This window comes from Sinohyriopsis cumingii, chromosome 1, assembly GCF_028554795.1.
Source record: "Sinohyriopsis cumingii isolate HCF-2022 chromosome 1, ASM2855479v2, whole genome shotgun sequence".
Taxonomy (NCBI): domain Eukaryota; kingdom Metazoa; phylum Mollusca; class Bivalvia; order Unionida; family Unionidae; genus Sinohyriopsis; species Sinohyriopsis cumingii.
Window position 1 is genome coordinate 81,378,101 of NC_142961.1, and position 19,518 is coordinate 81,397,618.

At 37.1% G+C, this 19,518-nt stretch overlaps 2 protein-coding genes across 3 annotated transcripts; one reads left to right on the plus strand and one right to left on the minus strand.

Moving 5' to 3' along the window:
* Window positions 1-256: 256 nt before the first annotated feature.
* Window positions 257-5,694, plus strand: LOC149807224 (uncharacterized). Of its 2 annotated transcripts, none has more exons than XM_089963768.1 (2): window positions 257-634; window positions 3,598-4,907. In XM_089963768.1, exons 1-2 carry the CDS (start codon window positions 423-425, stop codon window positions 3,665-3,667), a joined length of 282 nt encoding a protein of 93 aa, XP_089819894.1. In that variant the 5' UTR covers window positions 257-422; the 3' UTR covers window positions 3,668-4,907. The 2 variants fall into 2 exon arrangements, with proteins under 2 accessions (XP_089819894.1, XP_089819890.1); XM_089963764.1 differs by lacking the exon at window positions 3,598-4,907 and adding an exon at window positions 5,085-5,694 and having other exon boundaries at window positions 263-634.
* A 12,992-nt stretch (window positions 5,695-18,686) lies between these two features.
* LOC149807225 (uncharacterized) lies at window positions 18,687-19,244 on the minus strand. The gene has a single exon (XM_089952682.1). It carries the CDS (start codon window positions 19,242-19,244, stop codon window positions 18,687-18,689), a length of 558 nt encoding a protein of 185 aa, XP_089808808.1.
* Between the last annotated feature and the right edge of the window lie 274 nt (window positions 19,245-19,518).

A 19,518-nucleotide genomic window follows, 5' to 3' on the forward strand; every position in this document is an offset into this window, starting at 1 on the left:
TTGGGCAGCAAATACATTATATTAGATACAATAGTTTTAGAAGACAAACCATTTTCTCCATAAAATGTCTGGCATGTAAATGGTATTTTGTTTACGTTCGAAAGTTGAATGCCAAACATAACAAAAGGGCTATTATGTATAACATGCAGAAAAACAGGATGTTAAACAAAGTTTTTGTTGCCTTTTGCACTAGACTTTTAAGTATACCGGACTGTAAGGATACAGTGTGAGCTCTGATATGGAGTCTTTTGTATTACCTTTTCAAGTGGTTAACTCAGTTGGGCGGGCGGTGAAGGGGAAAGTTTTACACACTATTCAATGAGTAGACTCGTTTTAACATCTGGAGTGTTGAATTCTCATTTTGGCTGACTTTCTACAGACACCTCCACATCTGCATCTATCTGTCACCGTTTATTCTTATAATGCAAGAAACGATTCTGATCTTCATTTTGCTTTACCTGAAACTATGGGTGGTGGAATCCGCAGCTGCCGGCCTGCTAGAAATTTCAGAATTAAGCGACGTTAGTGCTGTACGTCTACGTCTGGAGGAAGAGAAAGAGAAACGTATTCTTCTAAACAATGACGCTGAGGTTCTTATGCTGAAAGTATCCAGGCTGGAGCAATCATCCGGAAGGTAATCAGTCTTACCGAATATAATTATTCAAAGCTTTCTTGTTTGTCAAATCATTTCCTTAGGACAAGACAGATAACCATATAGATGGAACGGCTTCCCATAAACTAATATTGAGCGTAACATTGTTTGCTCTTGGCAGCACAAATAGCCATATAGTTTGAAGGCATTACTATAAAATAATGTTGAGGGACACCTCTAACTAAATTCTTTCTTTTTAATTCTCGAGTTCATCGAACCAAGCCTAAACTAACTGGATATCTGTTTCAAAAGAATTAAAAATTTGACATCATTATAAACCAGACTTTTCGATCTGGTTCACGTCTTGGTAGTATTACTCTTTCAAAGACTGGTTAGGTCTGATTCCATGTTACTGCTCTTATAAGGTACAGTTTCTCAGTTACGCAAACAACCATTGCAGAAGGTAAATTAGCGTTAATAATTGTCTAAAATGATTATTGACAATTGATACTAGACCACTTAAAAGTTGAAAGAAAATACAGATTTTAAATGTCTCAAACTACACACAGTTGAAACATTCACTCGTGCAGCAGTCTCCATTAATAGTATATGTTGCATGCCCAAGTATTGGTATCACAGATAAGTACTTTTCACATGTTCGAACGGCATCGTTTTCTGCAATAATTTGAAAATAGCTTTTTAAGAAAAAAATAGTTACTCTTGGTGACATCAATGCAAAAAATATTCCAAGGTGATATGGAGGTTTATTTAGTCGAGTGCCATTTCTGTACAAGGGTATGGAATTTTTAGTGTGGTTCGCAAGGGATTAATATGAGAATGTATGCCAAATAATCGGACAACTCAGAACAAATAGCTTCATATATTAGAGGTTGGTCTGTTTCATTGCCATGTGTGCATTATTCAAACCAATAATTATAAACAAAATACTTTTAGAATGAGTAATGAAAACAAACCGTTGAGAGTGCCTCTTCAAGTGAATAACTAGATTATTTTAGCATGCATTCCATAACTTTGGAACAATTTATATAAACGTCGCTGTTAATCGTCAGTTTCTTTCTTTCTTTGATTTACTCCAGAAGAATTGTTAGGAAAAGGCGACATCTCATTTAGATTTGCAACCAATTTGATTGCTTACGGATTCTGGTTTGGATGATAAGCATCGTTTCATCCATACAATAGTAGTCTTTCCCTAAATTAAACTATTTCCGCATATTTTCCGACGCAACATTTGTTGCTAGAAAGCGCTTTTGTAGCGCGGTGTTTCTACACATACATCAGATTTTCACTTAACAGCAAAGGGATTTAGCCTAATTGTTTTGTGGTTTTGTGGCCTTAATGTCATTTTTCAGCACATGGTAGGCTATCCATGATGGCCAGTGTATTGGTGGAGGAATAACCCAGGAAAAACTGGTTAGAACTACCGACTCACAGGAAACTACTGACAAACTTTCACGCGTACAGATATGTTAGTGATCTGTAACGGCATCCACCAAAGACAGCTTAGCGACTCGGGGCCAGGTTTTAATTAAGACTGAACTGAGCCTTTTACTCCGGCCATGAGACAAAAATCACACGTGTTTGCATAATATACATATGAATGAAATATAAATCAGTGAGATTGACTCTTCGTCAATGGTCTCAATAATCAAACCAAATCCAACGTAGAAGCAGCCAGTAAAAGTATCACGATGTTATTTGTCCATCTTCGTGATTATTAGATTATATAAAGTTTCTTCTCGTCATGGCGCGATTTAAAGTTGGAAATAAATATGCAAATGTCACTAGAAAAAAGAATCGTTTCCAATGCAGAAGATCCAGTTTAATTTGAGACATTTCTTACTTGGTAAAACATTACAAGATTAATGATGTTATGCACGTCTTATGTTTTATTGATAATGATAAAGCAAACATATTCTGCAATAGCGTCATTCTATCGAACTTCCTCTTCAGACTGCTTTAATGCAGAAGGATCCATCCATCTAGCTTTTGTTTACAAGGAAATGCGACTAAATAAAGTCATGCTGCAAACTCAACCACTACTGATGAAGGGAATCTCATAGATGATAGAAACGTTTTTTTCGTTTTTTATTTTACCTCGAAAAACGCAATTTTTTTACGTTTTTTATATTTGGTACTTCAATTTTTTTTATCATCGGCCATACAGGCTGTCATCTGTCATACTCTAGATAACAAATATCAATCAATAATGAATCTATGATGCTAGCCTACGATACTTTACGTAAACATGCTACAACATAGTGCTGATCTCTGGTAGTGAAGGCCAGGCGTGTATACATTGGAAGATGACGCTGTGTTTAACCTTTTGCAGTCCCTTTTTTGGAACTTTAAAACTGGTATGTAGCGTGTAAGTAAGTAAAATATTGATTTTTGTGTTGCCTAAAAACTACTGGAACGTTGTTTTCGTTTTTTATTTATTGAGAAAAAATTAGTTTTTTTACGTTTTTTATTTTAATTTTAACGTTTTTAACATCTATGGGGAATCTGATTAATTGTCGTCATTATTCGATTATTGTTGTAAGATTTACATGTCCGAGAATTGAAATCAAACGTTCAAGAGGGGTATAGCAAGAGAGTTGAATATTCAAACAATATGAAAGCACTTTACCTTTGGAAATCTATATAAACGTGGGCATTCGCGTCTGTATTCATCAATCTTTATTAGGAGACACACACACACGTTGAATCGCATTACAAAGCATGATTTTCGTTTAGCAGGTCACTAAATGGAACCTATAAGTATATCGTAATAGAATTAACTTCTATTTAAAATCAAACATTTTTAAAATTTGTGTCCTTTGCCGTCATCACAATGATAGAAATGTATAACACTGTACAGATATAGCTCCACCTCTTTGCCAGTTTGAACAGATTTCCAAATCATCAATAAATGAAAATTTCATATTATTTATAATAGGAAAACATACATCATATTTGCCTAAAGTAGTCTGTAGTTTTCCTCACAGCTCGATCCTAAATCTGGATGGTGATCTGACGTCTCAAGTGACAAAAATACGTATGCCGCCAAGCCCGTAAAGATGCCAACAAAATGATCTTAATGTCTCCCACGAGGGACCTAAACAAGACCAAACCAATACATCTGAAACAAAATCTATGGAGGCCTGGACAGATGCGATCCATGTCCAAGGAGCCTTGTTGAGATGGCCAGCCCATAACGGACTAGGGGTCGCAATTGCGTGCCGTCTTGCCACTTTCTACATGCCAAGCTATTCTACCCTAATGAAAAAACAAACATTTTTAAATAAAAAATATCGATATTTGACTAATTCAACGCCAGTCCAAACATAAATATATTTGGGTATATGGCACGAACTACAACAATAGAACATAACCTTTAAATGCACACACACACACACACACACACACACGGATACCTGGCAAGGATCACTCAGTTTGTTAGGGCAATGAAACCAGCCGAAAAGTGTAATGCCTGTGGAGAGTAGTAGGAGCCCTTCATAAAAATACATCAGACACGGAAATGGAATGGAAAGATACCTGGAAACAGTAATCTAACCGAGTGCTCATCCAACCCAAAGAAAAGGAACTCTAATTCAAATGATATAAATAATTTAACAAATTCTCTTCCAAATTATTTTTGGTTTTTATCATAAACACCACCTGAGCGAATGGGGGGGGCAGACACGGACATATAAAAACCTTTATCACATTTGGCCTAAAGTGTCCCAAGGATTAGTCAGTTTAACCAAGCCATAACCTTATATTTGCAATCTGTTACGTCGTACGTTGAGTGATTTCTATATATAAAGGGGACTTCATAAAGAAATAATTCATTCCTGTTTCATATCAGGAAATGTCGTTTTTAACCTATGATTAGATTTTGCAGTTGTGTTCCAAGATAATTCTAGACATATTATTTATTTCAATCATTCGTTGGAGTTACTAAGTGATGATTGACTTGAATAACACATATTTTTACTTTATTTTTGTGAATTCATTCAAAGACTTTCAAGGCTATTCGTACATCAAGACATTAAAGGTATTGGAATTCATTCGGAACATTTCATACTTTTGGACGTATAATGGGATATTTAATATTAGTTGGGATACATTTCATAATACTGTAGGCATCTCTTAAATTTTCAATTTGTAATTTAGATAAATAAAGTATTTTTGTGTTTGCTATAAGTTTTGGTTTCGTTTCGTTCTCTTGATTCTTTAAGACCCATAGTCGTAATAAGAAACATACTAATTTTTTATACCGAACCAATCTAATTTCCTGTCATTTAATGATTGTAGCACGTAAGAAAATGTTAATTATCTATCTATTATGGTGCCTTGAAAAAATACAAAATTAATATAACGTTAATATTAATATGAGCCACATTTTTACGTTAATATGTCACATTTCTCATCTCTATTGCTGCAATTAGTTGTGACATTTACAGCCATAAAACTTTTTCATTTATTTCAGCCACGAAATTATACTGTTTACTACTGAAGTTAGCGTAGAAATAGCTCTAGAGCCTTTTCTCCAGAAAAACCTAATTTCTACTTTATGGTTGCATGATTTTCTGTGCGAAGCATTCGGCATTTAATATTATTAAAGGTACTGGCGACTGGAGATACAGATTCTCCCAGCTTCTATTAGAAACTCTGGTGGAAAACAACGGGTGAGTGGCTGGGTGACCGGATGCTTGAGAGGGGAATGAGCTTTTTCACTTATAACGAGCCTTGTTATGATTTGGATGACAAAAGTAAAAGTTTTACCAATCTATACAACATTCTGGACATCTTTCTTACATATTTCATGTGTACAAGATCATAATTTTTGTTGTTTTGTGAATACATATTGTCGGTTCGGTTGTTTAATTTGTCCAAGAGTTTGAGAATTTTTGTTGGCGGAGGTCGCTCAAAAAATGATTAAATTTTCAAGTACTTATGCGAGTGCACATTGTTGCGATACGTCTCATCGACGCATTTAATCTTTTCGTGTTTTACATGTTCTGCGTACTTATCATAAATATCCCGAGTACGACATTATTGTTACGGAATTCTATAAATCCCCACATTTATTAAATACATGTACTCGAGTTTCGTTTTTGTGTACAAAGATACCCAAGGGTGATTTATGCATATTGTACAATATTTCGAGACAGAGAGTTCGGTTCATCCTACGTCGCACGTGCGAAGTGTTTCGATGGGAAAAACCGAATACTTCCAGCGCACAGATGATGTATGATTACATCGTCTGTGTATAAATGCTTCACCGTAAGACTAAATCTACCCATTACGGAACGTCTTGTCAGTGAGTGGTATACTTAAGGACTTGCACATTTTCAGCTGATTGGAGTCGACGTGGTACCAGCTGTAGAGCTAACCATATAAGCTCACTGATTACTCACTGATTGGTGGGAGCTGATTGATTGTTTGGCCGAGGAATTGAATGGTGGTCAGCGACTACCTGGAAACCTGACTGCTTGCTTGACCAGTCTGATTGGTAGCCAGGTGTCTAACTCCATACAATTAATCTTTTAGCCGTGGGCTAATTTTGGGGTTTGTAATACCCAGTGTTTCTGGAGCTTTAAAAATATTTCGTGTGATATCTGTCCAATTGTTTTCATCATTTGAGTAAAATACTTCATTTGTCACTATTTGAGTGAATTCATTTTTATGATTTGAATAAAACACATCATTCTTAGCGTCGTGTGAAATTATTGCGGATCATTCACCTTTGTCCTTGTACTGTGTAAGGTCATTTATTTGTATTTTCATTTGTTGCATTATTAGGTTTGTGCATATTATGTTAATGTTTCCAATATTTGGATCTTATACACGCACGTATTAATCATAATTCTTTTCTCATTCAATTTATTCATCATTAAACATTGTATTTGTATCACCATCAAATGTTTTATATTATAAATCCGAAATCCAACCCGGTTATCTTGTTACAAGTGGTGTCAGAAGTGGGATCATCTCGGATTTAAGGGAGAATTACAATTATTGATGCATTATTCTTGTATGATCTTTTGTGTGTTTCAGACGTTCTTGACAAGAGAGTGAGGTTAAGTAGACATATAACATTAATTTATTTTTTGTATACATTTCATATGTTTATTGCCATCCGAGAAGGAAAATACGGTTTGTTTGTTGAAATTATAGTAATTACGCCATTTTGCATAGTATTGCACTTTAGGTTAGTCATATCAGATTTTTGAAATGTCATCAATGAAGAAACTTGTTGAACTGGGGAAAGAGTTTGGCTACGAGGTGGTTTTTGAAACATTTTGTTCGTGACGAACAGGCTAGGGAAAGGGATCAAAGGTTAAAGGAGAACAGAATCAACGCGACCAATCGAAGGGGAGAAATTAGAGATAGAGTGACAGGTAGAGCGGGAAATAAGGGAAGCCAAAGAAAAAACGATGATTTTAAGAAGGAGAAGATAGAGTTAGAGAAACGGGCCGAAAAATAAAGGATAGAATAGAAAATGGAAGCAGAGAGGAAAAATATAGAGTTAGAAACGCAAGCAGAAAAGGAAATGGTAGAACTGCTACAATAAATAGAGGATATAAAGTTAGAAAGGGAAGATAAGTGAGGTTGGAAGCTTTGGAGATAGAAGATGGAAATAGGGAGAGGGGGTATCAAAGAAATTATGAGCTATTGCAAACTAAAAGGAGGGGGAACATGATTCTAAACTGAGAGGTCCAAAATTGCCCCCATTTGAAGACGACAAAAGATAACATGGATAGTTATCTAAACAGGTTCGAAAGGTACGCCACTGTACAAAAATGGGAAAAGGACGACTGGTCGCTTCATTTTAGGGCGTTGTTGAAAGGTAAAGCATTTGACGTGTATTCGCGTTTACCAGCGCCGATTCGCTGAATTACCTCGCGTTGAAAGACGCACTTCTGAAGAAATACGAGCTAACCGAACAAGGGTTTGGCAAGAAGATTAAGTATAGCAAAACAGAGAGAGGCGAGACATTCACCCAGTTCGTCTGTAGGACGTCTAATTACTTGCAACGATGGGTGGAATGTGGTCAAGTCGTTTGATGGTCTTATTGATTTCTTGCTTTGGGACCAACTATTGACAACTTGTGGGAAGGAGTTAAAATTTGTTCTTGAGGGAAAAGTCCTCCACGAATATATTTGACATAGCCATACAGTCGAATTTATTCGCTGAAGATCTGGGAGGTTCTCAGAATGTCATCTCGCGAGATAGCAAAGGTGGGAATCAGGTCAATGACCAAAGACCCGGGAAACCTGAAACATCTGGTAGGGATAACCAGGGAAGGCATAAGGACAAGCACGGTTTCACTTTTAAGAAATGGGGTCATATCTCCCCCAATTGTCCTAAGTGGAAGAGATCAGCCCAGAGAGCCGTGATGGCCATTGAAGGCAGAAGGTCGGTAGATGGAAAACTCTATGTTTCTCAGCAGGCTAAGTGTACGAGCCAGTGGTGCGTGCAGAAATAGTTAGCGATGCTATCCAATCGATCGGCATATGTATTTTACCGGAGGCAAGGGTACCGACCGCAAATGACACTGTCTACGGACAATAAGTGTCCGTTTTACGAGCCACATGGTGCACTAGTGTAGTCGTGAAACGAAGCCTCGTTCGCGATGACCAATTGCTTGGGTTCAGATCGCTTTGTATGCTGCTGGACACAAACAATCGACCACGTTCCTGTCGCAAGGATAGTTATCGAAACACCTTTACTGACCGAAACCGTTGAAGCTTTGTGCATAGCCAACCCGATTTATGAACTTACGATTGGCAATGTACAGAAATCTCGACTCCCAACCATGTCTGACTTCCGATTCCCGATCATCCAATTAGTGCAAACCAGAGCTCAGGTAAAGGAGGATAACAAACCCCTACGTAAATTTAAAGTACCGAAAGTCATTACTGATATCCCCGTGAAGAATTTTTTCGAATGAGAAAGAAAATGACGCGTCTTTACGTGCAACCGGGGAGAAAGCGTTATCGGGTACTGTGAGGAAGTGTAAGAATGGGGGTTCCTCTAAATTTCTACTTCGAAAAGGTTTAATGTAAAGGGAATACTCTACACTTGATAGGAAGTTCTTGCAACTAGTGGTTCCCATGCAATTTAGGTCGCATGTACTTAAGGTCGCGCATGAGTCGAATATAGGGTATTACGAGAATTCTATTGGCCTGGTGACAATAGCGATGTAGCGCAGTTTTGTCGTTCATTCGATGTTTACCGGAAGACGGTCTATAAGGGAAGGATAACTAGAGTACCGTTAGGTCAGATGCCCCTGATAGGTATTGCGTTATAAAAAGTGGCCGTTAACATTGTAGGACCTATATTTCCACATACAGATCGGAAAAACCGATATAGATTAACACTGGTCGATTACGCTACTAGGTACCCTGAAGCCATAGCTTTGCGAACGTGTAGCCGAAGCGCTCGTAGACATGTTCAGCACGGTCGGAGTGCCCGAAGAGATTCTTACGGATTGTGGAGCGCAATTCACCTTAGATCTCATGGCAGAAATGAGTAGGTTGCTGTCCCTTAAACAGTTGCGTACAACACCCTACCACCCTATGTGCAATGAGTTGGTGGAGAAATTCAACGGGACGTTGAACGAAGTTGCGACGGATGTGTGCGGAAAGACCTAAGGCTTGGGATAGGTATCTGAAAGCAATTCTGTTCGCATATTTTGAGGCTCCTCACGAAAGTTTAGGCTTCTTCCCGTCTGAATTATTGTACGGTAGGACAGTTAGTTGTCCTATGCGTATTCTACGCGAACTGTGGTCAGACGAAGTCGCAAAGGAAGAAGTTAAGACCATTTACCAGTATGTGGTAGATTTGCGCGAAAGGTTAGAGAGTACATGTCGAATGGCGCAATGCGAACTCGCAAAATCTAGTCGTAAGTACGCAAAGTGCTACAACGCGGAGTAAGAAGTTTAATGTAGGCGATCAAGTGTTGGTGCTTCTCACTACGAATAAAAACAAGCTTCTAGTCCAATGGAAAGGGCCCTGTCACGCCAATATGATGAACTCTACGTAGAAATACCTAATCAAACAATTGATAGAGGAGTCTTAAATGTAGTATGTGTAGAGGTGATAGAAAATATGTCTTATGACGAATCGGAATTCGTCTCCAGTACCGAAATGTCCCTTGAATACCCCATTGACGTAGAGAAAGAAGGTATAGACCAGATCAATGTATGCCAGGATTTATACGAGGGTCAGCGTACGCAGATCTTGGAGGTTTTGTCCCAATACCCAGGCATGTTTACGGACAAACCAGGCCATACTGGATTGATTCAACACGAGATCAAGTCAAATACCTCAGAGCCGATCAGGATTAAAGGATATACAATACCCTTTAATGCACGGCAGACAATCAACGAAAATGTGGGGAATATGTTAGCCCACCTACTGATGAAATCTTTCAGTTCCCCGTACAGCCCCCCCCCCCCCCCCCGGTTGTGTTAGTCAGAAAGAAAGACGGGACAAACCGTTTTGGCATTGACTTCCGGCAACTGAACAAAGTCACCGTGTTCGATGCAGAACCAACGCCAGACATAGAAGCTTATTTTTTAAGTTGGCAGGTCACAAATACATTTCCAAGTTTTACCTTACAAAGGGATATTGGCAGGTACCAATCGCTGTTAATGTCCGCGAGTTAACGACATTCGGGATTCCCAAAGGTCTTTATCAATTTAAAGTCATGATTTTCGGTTTAGTCAACACTGGTACATCGTGCGTTAGTCTCATGCTCAAACTGTTAAACTGAATAGAAAACGTCGACAGTGTTGTAGACGATATCTTTGTTTATACGTATACCTGGCATGAACATGTTAAGGTATTAAGGGATCTGCTCGATTGACTTCACACTGCCAATCTTACAACTAGGCCCACCAAAGGTAGCATAGGATATTTTAACCTAGAATGTCTGGGGCATCTTGTAAATTGATTAGGCCAGTTGAAACCCCACCCAGGCAAAATAGGAGCAATCCGAGATGCACCTAGACCAGAAACTAAGAAACAAGTAAGATCTTTCATAGGTTTGATTTGGGTTTTACAGAAAATTTGCTCCCAATTTTGCGGCTATTGCCAGCCCATTAATAGACCTGACTAGGAAAGGGCAACCAAATAAAGTTCCCTGGGGTGTGTGCCTGGGAAAAAGCGTTTAAAGCTTTAAAACAGAAACTGATAAGTGCGCCAATCTTAAAGTTCCCAGAATTGAACCAAACTTTTGTGCTGAGGACTGATGCGTCCGATACGGGACTTGGGGCTGTTTTCCTACAGGAGTAAGAGGGGATGAAATTACCCATTACTTTTGCAAGTAGGAAATTGCTCTCTAGGGAGTAAAACTATTCCGTGATTGAAAAGGAGTGACTAGCTTTAGTATTGGGGATAGGAAAATTCCATACATATCCTATCGGGAGGGAGTTTACCTTACAAACGGACCATCAGCCGCTCTCATACTTGAACAAAGCAAAGATCGCCAACGTAACCTTGATGCCTTGGGCGTTGACTTTGAAACCGTTAGTTTCCGAATCAAGTAAATTCGAGGGTCGGAAAATGTGGGTGCTGATTTTTTAAGTAGGATGTAATTAGCAGATCATTTTTCGTTCAATATTCAAAATTGGATGTTTTAATAATTGTCTAATTCACATTCCTTGATTTATCTAAAAGTGTTACCACTTTTTTTTAAAGGGGGAGGTATTGTCACGGAATTGTATAAATCCCTTTATTTATTAGATACATGTACTCGAGTTTCGTTTTTGTGTACAAAGATACCCAACGGTAATTTATGTATATTGTACAATATTTCGAGACAGTGAGTTCGGTTCATCCTACGTCGCACGTGCGAAGTGCTTTCGATGGGAAAAACCGAATACTTCCAGCGCACAGATGATGTATGATTTGTATAAATGCCTCACCGTAAGACTAAATCTACACATTACCGAACGTCTTGTTAGTGAACGGTCTACTTAAGGACTAGCATATTTTCAGCTGATCGGAGTCGCAGCTTTTACAGCTGATTAAAGTCTACGTGATACCAGCCGTTGGGCTAACCATAGAAGTTGGCCATCGCAGCTGTAAAGCTGAACCATAGCAGCTGTAGAGCTGAGTGAACAGTGTTGCTGTTCGAGGTGATCGGGCGTTACTCACTGATTGGTGGGCGCTGATTGCTTGATTGACCGAGGAATTGAATGGTGGTCGGCGACTACCTGGAAACCTGACTGATTGATTGACCAGTGTGATTGGTAGCCAAGTTTGCTGGTGACGGAGTGTGTAACTGCATAAATATTATCTTTTAGCCGTGGGCTTATTTTGGGGTTTGTAATACCCAGTGTTTTTGGGCTGTACAAATATTTCGTGTGATATCTGTCCAATTGTTTTCATCATTTTACTATTTGAGTAAAATACTTAATTTGTTACTATTTGAGTGAATTCATTTTTACTATTTGAATAAAACACATCATTCTTTTTGTAGTGTGAAATTACTGTGGATCATTCACCTTTGTCCTTGTACTGTGTAAGGTCGTTTATTTGTATTTTTATTTGATGCATTGTTAGGTTCGTGCGGATTATACTAATTTGTCCAATATTTGGATCTTATACACGCACATGATAATCATAATTGTTTTCCCATTCAAGCCATTCATCATTAAACATTGTATTTGTATCACCATCAAAAGTGTTCTATTATAAATCCGAAATCCATCCCGGTTATCTTGTTATAAATGGTGTAAGAAGTGGGATCATCTCGGATTTAACGGAGCACCACAATTATTGTTTCATTATTCTTGTATGATATTGTGTGTGTTTCAAACGTTCTTGACAATGCAGGGATGTTAAGTAGACATATAACATTATTTTTTTGTACACTTTTTTATGATTTTCTTGCCTTCCGGGAAGGAAAATACGATTTATTTGTTCAAATTATAGTAATTTTGCACGCACGTATTAATCATAACTCTTTTCTCATTCAAGTAATTCATCAGTAAAGATTGTATTTGTATCACCATCAAAAGTGTTCTATCATAAATCCGAAATACAATCCGGTTATCTTGTTACAATAATAATAGCAAACATAAACTAATGAACACTGTTTTAAATTCACATTAAATTAATAAGATGGAGTTGTTCTTCCTGAGGCTATTTCAGTCAGGTTATGCTTGTCGCTAGATCTGTATTTTGAACGCATTCTAGGGAGGTGGGACTAAGTATTTGATTTGCGGCGCCATTCCCTTGAACGAATTTCTCACTCATCATTCCGTATGTCAAGAAAGTAAACAAGAACGCAAATATTGTAATAATAAGAAACGATTGTTAATTTTTGTTTAAATATTTATCGGTGCGTGTAACTGGTGCGAAAGTACAAATTAGGTGTTAACACGCTCACACAATGCCTATGTAGTGTTAAATTTTGACCCTCGTTGAATTCTGACCCGCCCGGTCATTTTTCAACGACCGAGATCAAAATTTCACGTTAAAATTTGACCCTTTTTTAAATGTCCTGTTAAATAACGACCCAGATGTAGTATCACATTTTGACCCTCGTTTAATTCTGACCAGGTCGGTAATTTTTCAACGTGATCAAAATTTCACGTTAAAAACTGACCCTTTTTTAATGTCCTGTTAAATAACGACCCGCTCAGGTGAAATTATGACCTTAGGGTAGAATGTTCTGTTATCAAAACACAACGTTGCTTTTTGAACCACTTCTAGAATGAAATCAAGTTATTACTCACTGAGCTGTGTCTTTCTTAATTTTTTTAAATTTTTTTTCTTTTAAGGAAACAATTGTGTGTAATAGAATGTTGTTAATCTGTCACTATCGTAATTCTCTCCGTTATACTTTTTTTTTAAATGTCCCAAAATGCGGAACATTTTCAAAATAGCTGAACTTTGCTTTGGACAAATTGGACAAACTGATAAATGAATGACTATGTTTCACTTCGGTAAAGTCGCAAGGTTCAACAGGGCAGGTAAACAACTGAACAGTGTATTAGCGATGATCAGGAGCGTAGCTGCCTACAAGGCAGCTGCCTACACAGAATTTTGACGATTGTTTTCAATGGTTTAAGTTTCACTCACGAAACCGATATGAAATCTATATTTATATAGTACAATACATACGGAAAAGAGGATTCATTAGAAGCAAAAACTCGAGCAAGATAGTTGCAAACTCGATTTTATTGAGTCTGTTCATAAGAATTTGATGTTTTCTTTTTATTTTTACAGTATTAAAACAGTACCAAGGTTCAGAAAGTCTCAACAAGATGCATGAAATGCTATCTCAGAGCCTCTAGATTGTAACAATGTTGCCCCGTACCCACACACACGCCACTCCTCTAGCAGTTCGAGGCTTCGCCGTTCAACATGCCTAATCATCAATCATATACTAGCTACGTCCCTGAGGATAATTATAACAATAAATAAGAACCCGTGAATAATGAATAAACCATCTACAGTCGGTTTAAAGATGCATACTAATGAACGACCTTGTCTATTTGTTACTGTAGGTAAATCGGGTAAAATTAGGATTTTATTAAATGAAAATGCAGGTTATATATATATATATATATATATATATATATATATATATATATATATATATATATATATATATAAGAAATAACGTTCAGTTTAAAGTTTGTGATGGATCAATTGCCTAGGCGGTTCAGCGTATTATTTAAGAAAACCATATATATATATATATATATATATATATATATATATATATATATATATATATATATATATATATATATATATATATATATATATATATATATATATGTTTAGTATGTGTATAAGCGTTCAAATCCCAGTGAAGGCACTCTTTTATTAATTTATTTCAAATCGGATTTTGAAGCATTGATATGCAATTTGTTCTAACGTTTTCTAGTTTATAATGTATTTTTGAAATTATTTTTGGGAAATGCATATTATTTTTTTTCATAAACATTCTGCATTTTAAATTACAAAATAATATTCAAGCGATACGACAAAAAAGGCGTGGCGATGTAACTCTTGTTAGACCTAATATGCCGTGTATGTTTCTGAAGTGACCGCGCCTTTGCTTGCGGTTTATATATACGTGCATTTAAGACATTTTGATACGATCTTAAAATTGCACACCGGTACTCTTAAAATCGATAATGCTAACTGTTTTGTCATGATATTACATCAAATAAAAATCTCAGATATGCATCGGCATGTATTATGCATTATATCTATTTTTTTGGAAAATCATATCGATTGGGAATAGAACCAGTGACACTTTCTTGATAGACAAGACTTTAAAAAGCTTACAATGGCATGCATTTTAATGCGAATCATTTCAGCTGTTATCAATAGACATGGGTATAACTTATCTCCCTATAAATACACCAATGTTTGTAACGGTTATCATGTAACTATCGGCCGACAATAAAGAGAAGCAGAGATCAATTGACAATGTTTACATTTAGACCAAATGTAAACAATATATATATTTAAATTTTTAAAATACATTTCTTAATTTTATTACAAGAAAAACGTAAAACCCGCGGCCGTAAAATATCGCTAATTTAGCACGATTTACCTGTATTAAAAGATTTCCAAAAATGGCTTCCTTCACTTGGAATTAAATTATATTGTGCTTGGGTAGCGAACATTCCATTAATCTTTTAAATTCTGACGAATACAATTGAATAGTTGGGAGCAATCAAGTTTCCAAAAAGCAAGCAAAATCTCTTAAGTTTTTGCTACATTTAAACTAGTATTATGTGTTATTTGTTCAAAATCCCTCAACATGTAAGGGTGATATGGAGCGGAAACCGAATATATAGTCTTTTGGACCTTTGATCACAGAATATCACATTTAGCATGAACCGACAAGACTGGAATCGGCTCTCTGAGCATAATCTCAATATTGTACAAATTTGTGCCAAGTAATATCAAATCCCTCGAGATGTAAGAAATATATGGACCGGTCATGAACTATATTCAATTTAACACCAAAATATTATATTGACCTTAAACCTACGTGGCTGAAACTTGTGCTCTGCAAATCGTCTCGGTATGATGAACATTTTAAACCAAAAGCACTACGTCTCCCCATTCTTTGGGGGAGATGTATTTTGACAAAAATATTATAAATGCTTGAATACAGCTATAGAAAAGTCATCTTTTTCCCCATGTTAAGAAATATTGCTTTAAAACACCGTGTACGCTAGTTAGCTGGACTGGGTGACAAATGAAAAAAAACAACACAGGAAGCAGGCAAACAAAAAATAACATGTTCGATAAACGCTTCATTTACAGAAAACACCATAGTAGTATTAAAACTGGCAGACAAGTTGGAATCTGAAAACTAAGAAATAAACTGTAAATAATTCAATTCAAAAGCAAGCATTTTGAACTAATCGACCTAAATGGACGTTAAGTTCGAAATTTAAATGATAACTTCAACTGTAATATTTCTTCAATAAATAGTATTATTGTCATTACAAAGAGCAAGGCAATGGCCTGAACAGTTGCAAATTGCTTAGGATTTATAAATGTGATTCTGTATGCAATTGTTTTATTTTATTGGTCACTTCTGACAAAACTTCAGCATTTGGTGTCCTGCCTTTCACATCTGTCGAAAAGCTGACAATCAAAACAGTAAGTCAAGAAAGTTCTCATGGTCACATAGCAGATTAAAAGCGTTAGGGTCAAATTCATTCACGGCATCTTCGGTTCCTGGAATTTTGTAGTGCGCATCTTTATATTTCTGTACATAGACAGTATCCGGGCATTCTCTCATTTCTTGAAGTATTTTTTCATCATTATAGTTGTTGACAAGAGCAGCTTCGAGTGTTTCGGCAGAGAAATATTTCCAGTATTTCTCCGGAACATATTTGCGTATAGGAACGTAAGGTGGTCTGCTGAAGAGGTTTTGGAATTCGCAGTCTTCAACATCTAATACTGGCTCATAATGGTCATTCCGGTGTAATATGTACATGCTACTCTCTGAGGTAGAATTTATTGGAGTATACTTGTTCCAAGAACAATTATGCTCTGTACTGTACGTGCAATACACAGAAACGTTCGTGTTTAACATACTTGCAACAGCTCTTATTTCCACATCCGTTCCCCATTTTCCGTCTTCCCACATCTGTGTTTGATTTAAATATTGTGTTAAAGTTTTATTAGTGTATTGTTCAAATGTTCTGCTGTTCTTTGTCATGTATTCTATAACCTTCTGTCTGATCTCAGCATAATAGGTCTGAACTCCAAAAATGATGTAGCTAAAAGTGCGGAACAAGCAATTACCGTCACCTCTCATCTGCGCATGTTTTACTGGACTTACATTGATGCTCACATGTCTGGTAGGAACTGGCTTGTGATAGTTCTTAACCTTAAGACCAAAAAATCTTGACTTTTCCTTCTGCCAATTTTTACTGGGTGGGTAAAATACAATGCTTGTTTGAGCCTCAACGTGAAGAATTCTAACATCATTTGCCTCATATTCATTCCAATCACCTCTAGATCTTTTCCTTTTCTTTGGAGGTAGGAAAGTTTCATCGTCTGGATTTTTCTGACCACCTATTTTCGACCTTAGTTTAGAGTCCTCTTGATGGTCTTTAATGGTTACTTCAGGTTCCCTTTTGCGTTTTCCAGCGCTACGTGTTGCGTTCACCTTTTCACTACAATACCCATCATTTTGATGTTCATCTTTCTTAGGAGATGATGTTTCATTTGGTAATATAGGTGAATCAGTTATAGTACTTCTGTCATTACTCACAACATTCTGTTCACTGCCCTTGACATAAATTTGCTTTATGTCGATATAATCACTCCTTCCATATTTTGTGGAATTGTTACTTTTCATTTTCTTCTCGCCACTATATGCCATGTTAGAACCGCGCTGGTCAGTGTCTTGATTTGTTTCATTTTTAAATTTGTACTCCTTTAGTCTGCATCCGTTTACAACTACACTTTGACCATTCAGTCTATAACAACCGGATTTTAACACTTTTTGAATCATGTAAGGTCCACACCATAACGGATTTAGTTTTCCACCTTTTCTTGTAAGCTTTCGAGTGTTAGGAAGCAAAACTTGATCGCCCACTTTAAACTGAGACGGTTTGATTGTAGAATCATAATACATTTTCTGTTTTTTCTGCTCTTTCTTTATATTTTCTGCTGCATACTGCCAACATTCTGTTAATTTCTGTTTAAGTTTTCTTGGTTGTTTAAGTCATCTTGCGTGCTAGATGTTGTTGGCAACTGTAACTCGACAGGAAGCCTGGCTTTTCTACCATATACCAGAAAAAATGGATCTTTTTTCGTAGTACTGTGCTCTGCTGTTCTATATGCAAATAGCACATATGGCAACTTCGAGTCCAGTCGTCGCAGGTTTTGTTCACAAAGCTGACGAGCATGTTAGAAAGAGTACGGTTGAAACGCTCCGTTTGACCTCCAGTTTGTGGGTGGTACTGTCATTCCATTTTTTGCTGCCATTTTTTTGTCATTAATGATGTTGTTGGGCTGTATATTTCGCTAACACTGTAGTCTAACTGGACGTGGCTAGGTTCGTTAAGTTTTTGTTTAGCTATTTAATCTGCTAGGTCATTGCCTGGTATATTTATATGGAATGGAATCCACAGGAATTCTATGTGCTGTTTATTGTTGTTTAAGCTTTTTAGCATTAAGTTGGTTTGTTTCAGAAAATTTTCTCCGTATTTGGTATTGTTGTCAAGTATTGAGCAGATGACGCTAAGTGAGTCGCTTATAATTACTGTCATCGGAGTGTTGTTAGTCTCGACCCATTTAAGTGCTTCTTTTATGGCCCAGAATTCTGCCGTATATATTGAGCAGTGGTCGGCTAGTCTATGTCCTACTTTGATGTTTAATTCAGGGATGACAAATGCGGCTGCCGTTTTGTCTGGTCCTTTAGTTTTGATCCATCAGTGTATATCTTAAGGAAATTTGAGTAGTTGGTGTTAATTTCTTCTGTTGCGATGGTGTGTAATTGATGTTCTTGATCCTTTTTATTGCCATATTTGGTGAGGGAGATATTGATTTTTGGCTCTTCGTTGGTCCAAGGTTCGGTTCAGAAGTGCTTGTTTGTTTCATGTTTGAGGTTTCCAATGTAGAGTTGTTCTATAAGTTCGTTCACTAATTTCCCTGTAGGGGTTAGGTGTTGCAGTTTATTGCTAAATGGTTTGTCACATTTTTCTATCGCTATTCTAGTGGGGTGGGAATTTGAGTGGGATGTTAATCTGGCTGCGTATCTTAGAATCAGTTCTTGTCGTCGGAGGCAGAGCGGGAGTTCTCCGGTTGGTACTAGGAGTTCTGCTAGAGATGTTGATGGTAGCGCGCCAGTGATTGTAATGAGGGCTTTTTCTTTTTGTATATTGTCTAGTTTTTTAAGATGCTGTTTAGGTGCTGAGTTGTATATTTGGCATCTGTAGTCTAGTTTGGATCTAATCAGTGCCCTGTATAGGGTTAGCAGTGTTTCTTGATTGGATCCTAAGTCGGTCCCTTTAAGGTTTTTGAGGAGGTTGAGGTCCCTATTACATCTTTTAATTAATTCTTTGATGTGGTGTCCCCAGCTTAAGTCCTCATCGTAATACATTCCCAGGAATCGTGCAAATTTTTCGTACTTCATTTCATGATTTTGTATTGTCAGTGTAGGGAGATGCTTGTTTATTTTACGTTTTGGGGTAAATATTACGGCTATAGTTTTTTCGTGTGCTAGTTTGAAATCCCGCTTGTCAGCCCACTTTCCTATGTTGTTTAAGCTCTCTTGTAAGTCTTTAATTATTTTGTGGTTGGAGGGGTTTCCTGCTCTCTATATTCCACTATCGTCCAGAAATTGTGATATTTCAGTTAGGTTAGATGCCAAGTTCCTATCCAGGTCATTGGTCATGAGGATGAACAGA

Bases quoted from the DNA above. Each gene is read 5' to 3' on its own strand.
- LOC149807224 (XM_089963764.1), top strand. From the start codon at position 423: ATGCAAGAAACGATTCTGATCTTCATTTTGCTTTACCTGAAACTATGG. The intron at 635-5,084 runs GTAATCAGTCTT...CATTTATTTCAG, and splicing joins CTGGAGCAATCATCCGGAAG to CCACGAAATTATACTGTTTA.
- LOC149807225 (XM_089952682.1), bottom strand. From the start codon at position 19,244: ATGAAGTACGAAAAATTTGCACGATTCCTGGGAATGTATTACGATGAG.